The sequence below is a fragment of the Mytilus californianus genome, unplaced genomic scaffold (genome assembly GCF_021869535.1).
Source record: "Mytilus californianus isolate M0D057914Y unplaced genomic scaffold, xbMytCali1.0.p SCAF_15, whole genome shotgun sequence".
NCBI lineage: Eukaryota > Metazoa > Mollusca > Bivalvia > Mytilida > Mytilidae > Mytilus > Mytilus californianus.
The window spans coordinates 9,729,247-9,744,345 of NW_026262637.1; the positions used below are offsets into that span (position 1 = coordinate 9,729,247).

The following is a 15,099-nucleotide window of genomic DNA, read 5'->3' on the forward strand; positions in this document are numbered from 1 at the left end:
ACAACATAAGAACAAACTATGAAAATCAGTCGAAAAGTGCTAAACTCATCAGATCGATAAAAAGCACAAAAACACGAAAGACACAAAGTACGGATCTTAAAAAATATTTAAGAGAGTAGAAAGATACCAAAGAGACATTCAATTTCATAAGTCGAAAATAAACCGACAACGCCATGGCTAAAAAAGAAAAAGACAAAAACAGTATAGAAAACACAATATAGAAAGACTGAATAACTGATATTGTAAGTACAAACCCGGCGAGAAGACGGTAGGTCACATCCCGGAATAAGGATTGGGTTGTGACTACGATAATTAGAACAAATCTTTCGGCATCTGTATGTGAAACAGATATTCCATAACGGTCAAACAACTCGAGATGACATCCGTATACTTTTCGGAGAGATGATTTCAACGTCACCACTTTCTTTAAAAATCTAATTACAAGGTAAAATTGGAAACATTTAAGAATACGATTATTCAAACGATCGATAGCTATACCCGGATCATATCTATGTTTACGGGCTCGATAAACAACACCACCGAAAAAATAGGATGTGCTTTGTCGTGTGAATAAGTTTTCTACAGGTGCAGCTAAACTTTCAAACCAAATCTTTGTATCTATGGAAAAACTTAGTAGAGGATTTAAGTAATTTGTGGTAACGAAATCCTTGACTTAATGATTACCAGTAATACATAGATTACGTTCATTGAAATGCAAAACACACACGGGCATAGCGAACGGGTTTGGATATATAAACACTGGTATTCATGTCATGAACTTGTTGGTGATGAATTTCATGTTTTATTTGTATGTCAACGTGATTCTTTTGTCGATTATAGAAAATAACATTTATCTTCATACTATGCTATTTATACAAAATACATTAAAATGGAAATAATTATTGTCCATATTTAATATGAGAGTCTACAAACGACTTTTAATTTTTATAAAGAAAATTGCTTGTTTGTTCTAATTTTTTTTCAAATTGATTTCTATGTGTTTAAATAGTATCGCATCGAGATTTTTTACTGTTCCTCCATTAATATATATATATATGGGTCAACATTATCTTGTACCTGTTAATTATTTGTGTTGTCAATGTTTCTTAATCAAGGTCAATGACAAATTTAAGAAGTATTTTTTAAAATTATATTTCATGCAATTTATTATGATAATCAGTCTATGGAAAGTGCGAATCGAGAAAAAACTGTTTCTAATGTGGAGTCGTGATATTTTCTAATATGAAATTGTAAATTTGTAGACACTCCTTTAGGAAAAAGATGTTTTTTTTCGTTTAATATTAAAATACATAAATACGTTCGGTCCGAAATTTATTCACCCAACAAACAGGAGAGTTTTATGTAATACCATTAATGAATAGAGCATGAAATCGACATGCTCAATATCAAAATAACAGCAAAAGGTTTTGTCCGTGTAAAATTTGTACTGCTACGTTTTTCTTTTGTAAATAAATAATTAAATGCTATTTATTTTATTGTTGATGCGATGTTTTTTTTAATGTAGTTGCGGTATGTTTTTATTGTAACTATTATTTTCATTATATATGAGGTAGCAATGATTAGCTCACCTCTTAACGTCAAAATGACATCTTTCAAAATTCTGATTATTCTGATCTGCTTACCCTTCCGGAGCACCTAATATCACCTCTAGTTTTGTTTAAAAGGGGTTCGTGTTGCTCTTACTTTAGGTTTAAGTGTGGTACTATTTAATTTTTCAATGTCTGTGTTGTTTATACCGGTAACAGTCTCGTCTATCCTTTGTAGTGACAAAACATGTTCCTATTTGAAAATTTTACATTCGGTCAAGTTTCGGGTTAGGGCATTTACGGTTTATTAATTTGGTAATGTATAAGTGTTAGATAAGAGTCAATTAAAAATCCGCTACTTTGCAATACCATATCACTTGATACTTATCAACGTATTTTATAAGAGTAGCTTGACAGGTGTCGCATGTGGAGCAGGATCTGCTTACCTTTCCAGAGCACCTGAGATAACCCCCATTTTTGGTAGGGTTCGTGTTGCTCAGTCTTTAGTTTTCTTTGTTTTGTTTTGTGTACTATTGTTTTTCTGTTTGTCTTTTCCTTTTTTTAGCCATAGCGTTGCCAGCTTATTTTCTAAGCAGTGGATATTGAACTTCGTGTCTACTTCTTTGTAAGGGTATTATATAATTGGTTTATTATGTACGTGCATTATATACTAAATGTCGGTGATAGTTCGCCTTTAACAATGAACCTGTAATGAATAATTGTCGATGTTTCTGCTTTTTTTGGATGTAGTGTGCCATATTATCGTATTGTTTTTCATATGAAAAAAGTATCGCATTTCTATTAGAAAAATATCGCATGGGAAAAGTTTTTCATATAAAAGTATATAACTTTGCTATTAGAAAAACGTCGCACTCATATAAGAAAATACAGCATTATTATCCTATTACAAGTGATTATGGCGTTGAATGCAATCGAATACGTTCAATGGCCATTCCACTGTCTTTGGTACATGATTGTCAAAGTATTTGGACACCTCAAAATTATTGATCGTGCAAATAGTGTTATATTTAATGCAAATACAGATTTACTCGTATAAATACAACATACTTGGGATACAATGTTCAAAATACATGGCAAGTTGTATATACTTTTGTCCTGTTAAATACGTCTATGTTTTAAAGAGAAATATTAAGTACTTTTTGATGAATTTTCTTTAATTCCTACAAATGTCAACATTCGTCTGAAATTTCCCCATAATGCATCTTGTTTACAAAAGAAAATATCGCAACTCCACATAAGAAACGGTTTTATCGATTCGCACTTTCCATAGACTGGTTATGTGATAATTACGGCATTGGCATTTTTAAGAACTTTAGGGTCATTATTTACCGTATATGGACCCTTTCCTTTCAAAAAAAAAACCGCGATTTCCCTAAACTAAATTCACCTTTGCTGAAAATCCCTGTTGTAATATTCCAAGAATTCAACTCTTATGTTTTTAGTATCAGCAATAGTTTCCATTACTTTCTTCAATGCATTTGTCAGCTGGAATTGTTGAGGATTGCTGTCCTGGATCCAAAGAAAAATCATCAGTAGTTCAAGTCCAAACGATGATGGAGACTTCTGGGAAAATAAGAAAGTACAATCAATTTCAGTTTTTATTGCATTTTTGCATTACTGTATATAGCATTTAGAATTAAAAGGAAGCTACATAAATGTATATTACGTACTTTCCTGACTTGGAATGATAAATTGAATTTGATATCAGTACCCTTTAGCCATATTAGTTTGACAGTGAAACATTTTTATTTCGGACTTTAAAAGTAATTGTGAATATGGCTTCTATTTTCCACCGTAGGGATGACATGTTTTTTTTTTTATTTGTTTAAATATAAAAATTGACATTACCGTGACAGCATTGAGATTTTTTTTTCAGGTACAAAAATTCGCTCTTTTTATTCCTCCTATAAAATTAAAGATAAGAAAGAACGACCTCTTTGTAAAACAACTGTCAACGAGCTCTTCCATGTTTGTATAACGTTTTGGATTTTCAAATATCTTGGCCTCGAGTACACTGAAGAGAGATACGTTGTCAAAATGTGAATCTACTGAAGTAAAAATTCCGACTGTTGATGTCAAATATAAGGTTAGTTCGGGAATTAGAATAAATAAGTAATTAATTTAGGGTTCATTTTATCATAAGGTGTAGCTTTATTATGAGTTCAAAAGCTGCATCAGTTTTATTTAATTCTAAATGGTTGGCAAACTTACAGTAGCAACAACTTAGAAATACTAGAAATAATTTTGTTTTCTTTTGTTTCTTTTAAAATTTTGATAGAAGAATGACACATTCATTTAACAACTTCTACCTTTGTTTTAATTCGCATGGCTATATAAACACTACATAACTCCCTTAAAAATATACGAAAATTAGGATATGATTGCAAAAGGGACAACTATCAAGCAAAAGACGATCGGGTACGGACGTCAATAACTCCAGGTTAGTGTATGACCTACAAAATTAAAAAAAAAATCGATGAATATAGAAAGCTTTAAAAATCCTGTTGATTGGATAGCAATTATAAAAAAAATATTTGCCTGATTTCAGCTACGAAAAAAAAAATATGACAAACAGAATTCAACAAAAACGGTCTGACTGGAGATTCCTGATTTTGGAAATGTGACCGGTATTTAACATGTTTGTATTTTTTTTTTTTTTTTTTTGCTCTCCTCATCACAGCCAGAGTAGTGGGAAAACATCACAATATCACCAAATTAAAAAACACAATTTAAAATCCACTAATGAATCGGCCATGGTTCCCAAGATTGAATTACTCATCAGTCTACCTCAATTGAGTTTACAAATCAGTCGGAAAAAGAAATCACCTTATGTAATGCCAAAATATTATTATCGACAGGCTATTGGACAATACGTGGTAATAACTTGATAACAATACATGTATAAAACGTTTGAAAACAAAATTCAATGTTAATAGCGATACAAACAATACTTTAAGATCTTTTTTTATAAAGTTAAATAAATAATCTGTCAAAGTGACGTAATATTATGCGATCTAGACATTTAGTCTAGAAATTGAAATTTATTCTAGATTGATGGTTTTATTTAAGTTAAATAACACCTAATGCCTAGGTCACATATTCACGGTTCACCTTAAGGGTTTCACTACGGATTTGATCACACTGATGATCCCGGAAATGCAGTTTCCGTAGTCCGATACGGATACGATACGGATGCACAACGGTGTGACTACGGGTTTTGACGTATCTACCAATGATAATGAGGGAAAGGGGTCATTTGGCGACATGAGCGATACGGATTCTTATGGTACAACACGGTTTGATACGGAAATGACACGGTTTAATACACAACGACACGTGTAGGGGCGTATGTACTGCAGATAAACAGCGGTTTGCTACGGTATAAGAAAGGGTTAGCACGAAAGAGAACGGTCTGTTACCGAATAATATGAACCGCCAACTTTTCTAAGCCGTTAATCATTTCTAATTAAGCTTGTGATTGATCATTTCTTTATGGCAGTAAATCGACGATTTTTTTGTTTTGTTTTAATAAATTATTTTTTTGTCTGTCTGTACCAGGTGGTGTTCTTCGTAATCCTCTGATCAACAACATGTAGCAGTTCTTGAAACATATTTTGGTCTTCTTACAAAGTTCTTAAATACAGCTGGATTTTCCTCACAAAGTACAGCCATGAGGGCCTCATACTGGCCATAGATAGGTCTTTGGAGAAGCCAGTCCCTAGTTGACCATCTCTTCTGCACCCGGTCACCTCTACGTCTGTCATCAAGTAGCTCGACCACTGTCCTGGCATTTTGTGCTATATCAATATCCAATTCCAGCCAATTAATTGCAAGCATCAGTTGTTTATTGTTCATGTTGGATAATGTTATGTATACATCTACGGCAAGACACATACAACGTTTAGCCCTATACGTAGAGAGTTTTTATACAGAAGCCTGATTTCAGTTTGTCGTGGACCGTAATATTCCGTATTTTGTAATGTTGTAACGTAGTAAACCGTAAAATACTTTGAGAACCCTGGCTGATCCCTAGCTATCCGTAATGCAACGTAATGAAATCGTGCCGTTCAATGACAAATTCTTAACAAATTGTATTGTATCCTTACAAATACGTGGTGTAACCGTACTTGTACGTAGTTCTCCGGAACTAACCGTACAAATTTTTCGGGCCTACGAACAAGTACGGATTAATACGGTTATAACAGGGACTAAAACGGATCATTACGTTCTAATACGGTTTAGTAAGGATATACTACGGTTGTTTGATCCGTGGTCAAATTTTGCTCATGTTCAAAAACTGTCACGGATATACAAGTACTACAGCGTATGACTACGGCTACAATACGGAAATCTACGGACCAATACAGATTGCCACGAATGATGCCGGATCTTATCCGTAGCTAATCCGGCGTCAAATGCGTAAATTGTGATCTAGGCATAAAAGAGATAACTGGAATTCCCCACAATTATAGGACAGAATAATAGATATCATTAAAGATCAACCCGTACCCCACTCAACTGAGAAAATGGACGTGTAAAAATGAAAGACAACCATCAAAGAACAGCACATAATTTAGACAGTCGGAATTGGTACAAGCATAAACGAGATGGCGTAAAACAAATTTTACGTGCACACAAAACTCCTCTTTTGTCTATCAAGCCAATTTATTGTTAAATAAAAACACAAAATAAAAAACATTCACAGTGTAGCTACCAGCAGATTAATCAATAACACGAAAAAGGAAATAAAGAATAACACATAACTAGAAAATAAGGATAAGGGGAGGGGAGGGGGGTATTTTCGCTACTGCATCAACAACCATTTAAAAAAAAAAAGACATGTCCTTTATTTTGATATGGCATTATCATCGTGTCTTAGAATGTCCGCTCGATATCTTCCGCGTCTTTTTCAATAAGTTAATTGACGATACCTCAACACAAACATTTTTCCAGTACTTTACAAATCTGATTAGCTTTTTAAGTTGCTCTGTTCTATCTTTCTTGATGAAATCTCTCTGCCATTTTGTTAAAGACGGGGTATACAGATTACGTTTTGCGTCTGTTGTTTCTCTCATTTGGGAGTGGATGCTCTTGATATCAACTGAAATGAAATCATGATAACGTAAATTGTGTTTTTATTACAAGTCTTACAATCTTCTTTTTAGATGTGATAACAAATCATTGAAAATAGATTGAAATAACTATGTTTTAAATGAAAGTGTTCGAAATCACTGGTGCAAAGATTGGAGGAGTTATGTTTTCATAAATTTCAATTTCATTCATATTGTAGTTGTCCATTTGGGTTTGATGGTGTACAAATATTTTAGCTCGACTGCAGTTCATCAGAATGATAAGCAATTTTTGCAGTAGAAAAAGTAGCATAATGCGAGTCAATATCAGTGAGTCAAGAAATTCACATTACAATTTTCTTTAATTATATTTTTATGAAATCGTGTTTACAGTTTCTTGTTTAACGTATACATTTTTTTAAGCAAAACAAAACACCAGCATTTACCTCTAAAAAGATTATCTATGTAGTTTTTCTGTAAACCTATAACAAACAGATAAATGGAATCTAAACTATGATTTGTGTCTACCCAAATTAAACTGTAAATGATCGAGTTGATTGTAAGGCATTTCTATATTCAAACATAGACAAACTATTTTTAACTCTTGATTTTGACAATAGTCATGTGAAAATGAAGATATTGTTTGTAGGGTAGAATGACATTTTTGTTGCCACCATTACACATTAGACAATAAATTTAATCTACAATAGCTTTACTCTAGAATTGAGAATGGAAATGGGGAATATGTCAAAGAGACAACAACCTGACCAAAGAGCAGATAACAACCGAAGACCACCAATGGGTCTTCAACGCAGCAAGAAAATCCCGCACCCGGAGGTGGTCCTCAGCTGGCCCCAAAATAAAAATGTGTACTAGTTCAGTGAAAATGGACGTCATACTAAACTCCAAAACATATAAATGAACTAAAATAAAAAAAAAAACATACAAGACTAACAAAGGCCGGAGTCTCCTGACTTGGTCTTGTATAGTTATTCGATTTTCAAAAGATTGAGAATTTATTTATTTTGGGGGAAATTATTTTAATATTTATATTTTAGAACTTGTATTGATTTTTATCATCTTCCGTTTTCTAAACCAATAAATGATTATGATATGGGCATGTTGTATAAAAAGATATATTTGCAACGGATTTCTATTTAATTTTGAATTCACAAACATTGAAGAATCACTTTTTAGACGATCAACAATACGAAGTAGGTAACTTTTTATACCAACCGTGCAAGACCCTCTTGGGAAGTCAAGGTCGTTAAAAACCTCCCTCGTCGTAGGTAACTTTTCTAATAATTTGTACTATAATCATGGGTTTAATCATTATTGCAAAAATACCTTTTCTGTTTAGATATATACAAATACTATATTTTGGTAATGTCTAAAATCAATATCATGGTGAATAAATGTTATTGCAGTTTATTCAGGTTAAAGATAAGGATAAGCAAATATACATTACTGATAATTGTTACACAAATTTTAAATTAAATGAACATAACTTTTATTGGCAATGAATTTATAAATATAACAAAACTCTATTGTATTTTTTTTTTTTATTTATACAATTTTTTTCTGATTTTTGCAAGAAATATATCTTCTTTGTCATTTGTCTTTGAGTATTAATTGACAGGACAATTTTATCTAGTATAACTCAAGAGTAATAGATATTATTAAAAGTATAGCTTCTATACATGAAAAATATAACATTTATTAAGTATACTATTAAGGTATAAATTATGCACTGAGTTGTGTAATATAGTGTGTTGTATAATAGAGAGTTGTATAAATAATGTCACTCAAACGTTATTTTGGCCAATTAATAGGTCTTAAAAAGGAGGAGATTCCAATTAAAATTCCACCTTAGCGACTTATTTATTTTTGACAATGACAGATAAGACTCATACTGGCTACTGGTGATTGAGGCAGATGTCTTAGGTAAGAAATGGAACAATAGTACAAATCTTTTCAAAAATGTATGTGCGTTTTACGAAAGAGTATCGTCAAACAAATAATAAAATTTATTCTTACCATCTCCAAAATTAACAGCTGGTAAAATGTCAACATCTATAACATGGGCGTAACCAGTCTTAGGTTCTCTACAATCTGTTTGGAATGAGACTGCTCTTGGTTGTACACGCACATTTTTGAATTGTGGGCACGTGTTCAGTGCATCTTTGATATACCTCAAGATTGTCGACAGGTCATCATAAAGTTGATCAACAGATTGATATTCTCTTTTCGACAATAAGAAAACTAAATCTACATCTGACTTCCCTTTTATAGCCGTTCCTTTTGCAATCGATCCAGTCTGAATATTAAATAATGATATTTGCATTCGGACTAATATATTTTGACTTTCATAAGAACAATTATTTTAACAGATAAACGTTATATTTCTGAAGTTGTGTAAGAAAAATATCAAAAACAACGATTTTGACAAGATAGTAACATATCAATTATGCAGAAGTATTTGTTTTGTTATTTCTCTTTTGTTATTGTATTTAATATTTTTTGTGAATTGCGAGGACATATGAAGCATCTGGGAATTAGATGATAGAATGAATCAGTACAAAAGATAAGCAAATGTAGACAAAATCTGTCGTCTTGTGAACTGCTAAAACATTTGAAAATTGGTATACATGTAGGTGAAATGGCTGATTGTAATATTCAAAATGTAATTCATATAAAATAGTTTGCATTCATACACAATCCGAATAGAATAAACTTTCAACGAACAAAGCGCAGTGTTGTCTATCGGTACTTGTAAATCCATTTCTCTTGTAGAAAATTCCGCAGTGTTCATATAACATGGATTTTACTCAGCTTGTTCAGTTTTCTGCCAATAAACTGAACATAACTGATTTAAGCGCATTAAAAGACTAATTACGACCTACTAAGTTGTTCATTTTTTAGATCGCTTCAAATTCCCAGTATGTGTCATGACCAGGAGAATAGAGAAACAATAATTATTTTGATAAGAGCGCCTGCAATGAGTATAAAGTAGACGCAACGGGCATCCAGCGTACTATATTATTATCTTGATATCGTTGATGAGATTTTACTGCGTATATTATTATTTTATCAGTTTGTAACCTTTTGTAACTTAGCTTCATTGGTATCCAGAAAATGGAGCCGACATCTTTTTATTTGATTGTGATTGCATATTCTCACCTTTAAGACTTCATCTGGTCTTTATTTTCCCTTTATGTTATTCTTTAGAATATCACTGACATTCTTAATGACACCTTTAAATACAGTTCTGTAGGCATCATTCGTTTCAACATGGTCTCTGATAAACACTTCTAAATCACGTTCATTCCGTATAGAATCAATTGAAACATTTGTCATTGCCATCGTGTACTAGATAAAATTAAAAATGGAAACACGATAAAGATATACATTGATTTATATTACTAAGTATAGTCGATTGTAAACGCCTTTAGTTTTGCGTCGCTGAAATGACCTATATTTAATTTGTTTTGGAAAGAAGACGTTATTTAAGTTTTACTTTCGATTTAGATTTCTTAATATATGTATGAAGTTACTAAATTTAAATTTCAAGGCCAATCACGAGGTTATGAAAGAAACAAAGTAAGGCAATACGTTGACCTATCTCCAAATAATAATCGAACTAATACATTTTATGAAAATGAATTTTGTGTGGCATATAACGTTTTAACAGTTTGCTTATAAACATTTGCAAAACAAGGATATATTCAATCTAGACAATACACATGTAATAAAAAACACAACAAAAAACAGCATATTGTAATAAAACTAATATTTTGTTGACATTGATCCATGATCCAAGTGCACAAGCTAAGGAGAGTGTATTGTAGCTATCAAAGTAACAGAAGGCATATATAGTTAGTGCCTTAAGGCGATGTCTCTGCAAATAAGAGAAACGAAAAAAAAACTATTAGATATACTGCAAATTACCTTGAATAATTGATATTGGTATTAGTATGTCCTACTTAAGGCAGATCAGTCGAATCTCATAACAGATAACTATTTAGAAAGATAACTTATAAGTATACCATTATGAATATGTAAAGCCCGCAATGATCACCAAGGGACAGTGCCACATAATATATAATAGCACCATACACCTTCTACCATTGCACCATATGCCATACATCATTACACCATACACGTTTTGTTGGGAAGTTTACACCATCCAAGGGCTGTATAGGGAAATTTGCGATTTTTGACTTAAAACCTTAATATGACAATCATAACATAAAATTCTTTTTCACAAAGTTTTATCGATATATGTGCATTGATGAAGTAGCAAAATCAATAATTATTATTTTTTTAATTACCATCAAATAATAAGAAAAATAAAATGAACAGACATGCAACTTGTTACATTCATGAGTTAAAATTTTCTGTTTACCGTATATATTTCAATTTTAGATATGTTGACAGCGCAAAAAGTAAATCTTTTATTTTTTTCATATCTTCTTTTTCCAACAAGTATGGTGTAAAAGATAAGAGAATATACAATTCTAACTGTAAAGACAATAAGATGATGGTATTTTTAACCGAACTCCGAGGAAAATTCTAAACAGAAAGTCCCTAAGCCAATGACAAAATCAAACACATCAAACGAATGGATAACAACTGTCATATTCCTGACTTGGTACAGGCATTTTCTTACGTAGAAAATGGTGGATTAAACTTGGTTTTATAGCTAGTTAAACTTCTTGTACGACAGTTTCATACAATTCCATTATATTGACAACGATGTGTAAACAAAACAAACATAATAAGTAAAAATGTCAAAAATAGGGGCACAACAGTCCACATTGTTTTGTAATCTTAATCACCATAAAACAAGCAAATATGTCAACAAAGAAAAACAAAAAGACATATAGACAAAGCACATTGGCAAAACTGAAAGACAAGAATACAAAAATGTCCCATAGCACAATAACACAATGATGGAATATATAAGTACCGAGCCACGTCAAATGGATATTACCAAAAATAGACTAAACAGTAAAATTAATAATTTACAAAGACAATTAAAGAACAATATAACACTAAGACGATAAACAACGTCAGTACCTAGAATCTATACTTCAAGACAATCTTGTATTGTTTGTGAAGTTGATACGGAATATTTATCAACAAGGTCTTGGTATCTTCCGATGAACTTTTTTAGAAAACGGAAGAGACGTTCTTCGACATACCCCTGGTTCATCAACTTTCTGTTCAGACACTGGTGACGTTTTACAAATTCTGACTGGCAGATGCAAGCTCTAGAATATCGAATGAGTTAGGAAATGTATATCCCATATGCAGGTGAAGTTGGTATATTGTTACTTAGGTGGTTTGTTATAGATTCTGGTACTGAGATGACCGCTTATGTTACATTCGAGGTATAAGTATAAAAATGAGACAAAGGAAGCTGTGTCTGTTGTGTCTTTAATTTTTAGTCCTGGGAATATAGTACTGGAACCCAATCAGAAAGGTTTTAATTTTTAATGGAAAGAACATCATCAATATATCTGAATGAGAAATTAAATGATCCGGCTTCCGTGATCTTCTTGTTTTTGACAAGTGTCAACATACATCACAGGCATACAACACAATTGACTTAAAAATTCAAACAAAATAACAAATAAATCTAACAAAGACACCAACAAATAATTTTTTGTAGTTGAGAGTAAATTTGACAAAGACGCAAACAAAAACGTTTGTGTTTGTTGATAGTACATTCTGCAAAAAGTATACACTTTCTTCATAAAGTACGAATTAAGAAAAAATATAAAGACAAGGGAAAACAAAAGGAAAAAAAAAACACTCTTAAAAATTCATAATAGCATAAAGGCACACACAGAATAAATAAAAAGTTACAAAACGTCCACAATGTAGAATCTATAACTCAAGATCATCTCGTATTATTTATGACGTAAACATTGAATATTTACAAATTATGTCTTGGTTCTTTCCAATGATCTTAAAAGGACGAGTCGCTCTTTTACAAAATCAAGTCGTATCAATATTTTGCTCACACACCGATGAACAAAGTCTGAGTAATAACTGCAAGCTCTTCAATATTGTATAAAGTTGAACTAGTAAAATAGGTGTCTCCGGTATTTGATTTCCGATAAAAATAAGATTTTTAAAAAAACTAAATGCACTAAACTTACACTTTATGGACGTAGAAAGTTATTTTTTTTAAAAGGTACTGAAAGATGTACATGGAATATGCAAATTCAAACTTCTCGAAAGTAGTCATAATGATATATATTTCTGAACAAATTTCAAAAGTGCATATCATAACTGACTTTGTGTCAAAGTCTAATAAAAAATCAACGAGTTGTTTTTTTTCGTATCGTATAATCTTAATGTTGGTTGTTGATACGCGTTTACGAGCAATCGAATAATTCTCAGACGTACATTTGTAAATGTTTTGGCACCATGTTACAACAGTAAGTCATGGGAAAGAGCTTATTTGATATACTATATGATAAAAATTTGCCCCGTAAAAGCGGTACTTATCAAAATTGTTAACATAAAACGTTATTTTACTTAGCACTGCGCTCTATTCGAAATAATCTTTTACCGTTGATATTAACTTCTTTAGAGGCTAATTATTGTATATACTCTGAATAAAGACAATTTGCATATGAAACTAACAACACATTTCTAATTTAAGACACCTTTTTGAAACAGTAATAATTAAAAGAAGAAAAAAAGCAAATTTATAAAAGATATACAGTAATGCATGATTAGCATAACTGCTAAAATCTATGTCCATAATTACTTAACAGAGAATTCTTAGAAAGTGGTGCAGCACAACGTAACGCATAGCTAAATGATAACCTAATTAAAACTTGAAATGGGAGACTCGACTGTTAGTCCGTTTAAATTGTCTTCAACTGACCAGTTCAATGCGTTGTCTATGTTTGTTCAGTCGCTATTTAATATTTGTACATATAACCCTTACGGCCAAAAAAATAACGACATATAGTTTCAAAAAAAAGACTCTCCATTGCTTAAATTGATATTGAACAAGAATAACGATGCCACATTCATAGAATAATAAAACCAGACTAGTAAAAGTGAAATGATACTAATAAGAGATACAAAAAAAAATGAACATATCCATATTCCAAAAGGTATTTGAACGAAGACATTCATTTGTATTTGTTCCTCTGCTAATTTCTAATGCTATACTGAGGGACCTTAACACGCAATACTAGATTATTATTCTGTATTCCCATTATCAAATAGGCAATTTTTGTAAAATAAATGTATAAACATAAATTTTATACTTTTCTTAGTTGTTTGAACAAAAATTTGCAGTTCAAAAGTTGAACTGGTGACGTCATTTTTCAAGTTTAAATCATGTGGTATGTACTGAAACCCTGGTTCCCCCTTATCAAGGATGGGTCTCCGTCGAAGGCAATGACTGTCTGCAACCAACGCCAAATTGATTGACAGAAAGGTCAACCAATTCTGTTGGGCATGTTTTGAGTTCTGTTTTGTACCTTCTGATTTTGCCTATGTGCCTTGCATTACAGTGTCTTTTAGCAATTAAGTGGTTTGAACCTTAGTGCTTCAAACGTGTTTCTGCAGTCGATTCTGTGGCATTTCAGTATATAGGAAACAATTTTGAAATGAATCTGTCTGCCATGGCATTCGTCGACTTGATTAGCAGTTGACGTTGCCGCCGTAAATATGTCTCGCAAATGAAGTTACATAATCAAATTGTATCGACGTTGCATTATCACATCACTTTAATCTGGTCATGGATGGTCTTCAACAAATTCCGTCTGCCTGTAGCGTTATTGTAAGGACAGTAAAACGAGTTTCTGACGTGAAATTGTCAGACAACAGCACGTTCACGTATTCCTGCCTGCAATATTCTTATGGCCTGATTCAGATTTTCATTGGTTAGTCTCGGCAATATGTAGTGCAACATTTTTTTAATGATTCAAGTGTTAGTATGGATTAAAAGAATTGTTTCACGAAAAAAAATCCTTAAAAAAATCATTTATGGGTTTAAAATTTTCGCTTTAAGAAATATGTGCGACTTCAATAATCCGGTATGTTCAATAACCTCAGGTAAGTCAGGTATTGAATTGTTCTAACCATAAAGAAGTATGGTAAGCATGAATAGTAGTTCTATGAGGATCAATCATGATTTGGTAAAAAAAATCAACAAAATGTGTGTTGCGTTTCTAAAGTCCGTCAGTATATTTCTCAGCTTCGATCATAACAATTTTGTATAATGAACAAGACACAATTAGTCAAATATACTTTTCAAAACGTAAGTTTCAATAATCAACTTACAAAGTTACGGTTATGTCTACTCGTCATCTTATCGTGGTTTTCCTTGTCCTTTATGGTTTTAAATCTCCTTTTTGCTTTTTTACAAATGTCGCAAACAAAGGGAAACTCCGTTGAATGTTCCCTTCTATATTTCCACGAAAACTGCC

The 15,099-nt window shown here is 32.0% G+C and overlaps 1 protein-coding gene across 9 annotated transcripts in view; it reads right to left on the reverse strand.

The window, feature by feature from the left end:
• Positions 1–15,099, reverse strand: part of LOC127725357 (2'-5'-oligoadenylate synthase 1A-like) — a 308,747-nt gene that overhangs the window by 179,846 nt on the left and 113,802 nt on the right. For 2 of the 9 annotated variants that reach the window (XM_052232289.1, XM_052232293.1), the window contains 3 exons: positions 8,675–8,954; positions 6,500–6,669; positions 2,956–3,131 (listed from right to left, as the gene is read on the reverse strand). The exons of 4 other annotated variants lie outside the window; for them this stretch is intronic. In XM_052232289.1, coding sequence (XP_052088249.1) covers positions 2,956–3,131; positions 6,500–6,669; positions 8,675–8,954 — 626 coding nt within the window. Of the gene's footprint in view, positions 1–2,955; positions 3,132–6,499; positions 6,670–8,674; positions 8,955–9,817; positions 10,077–15,099 lie in introns of those variants that run through there. 3 more of the 9 variants (XR_007992950.1, XR_007992951.1, XR_007992949.1) reach the window with 3 other exon arrangements.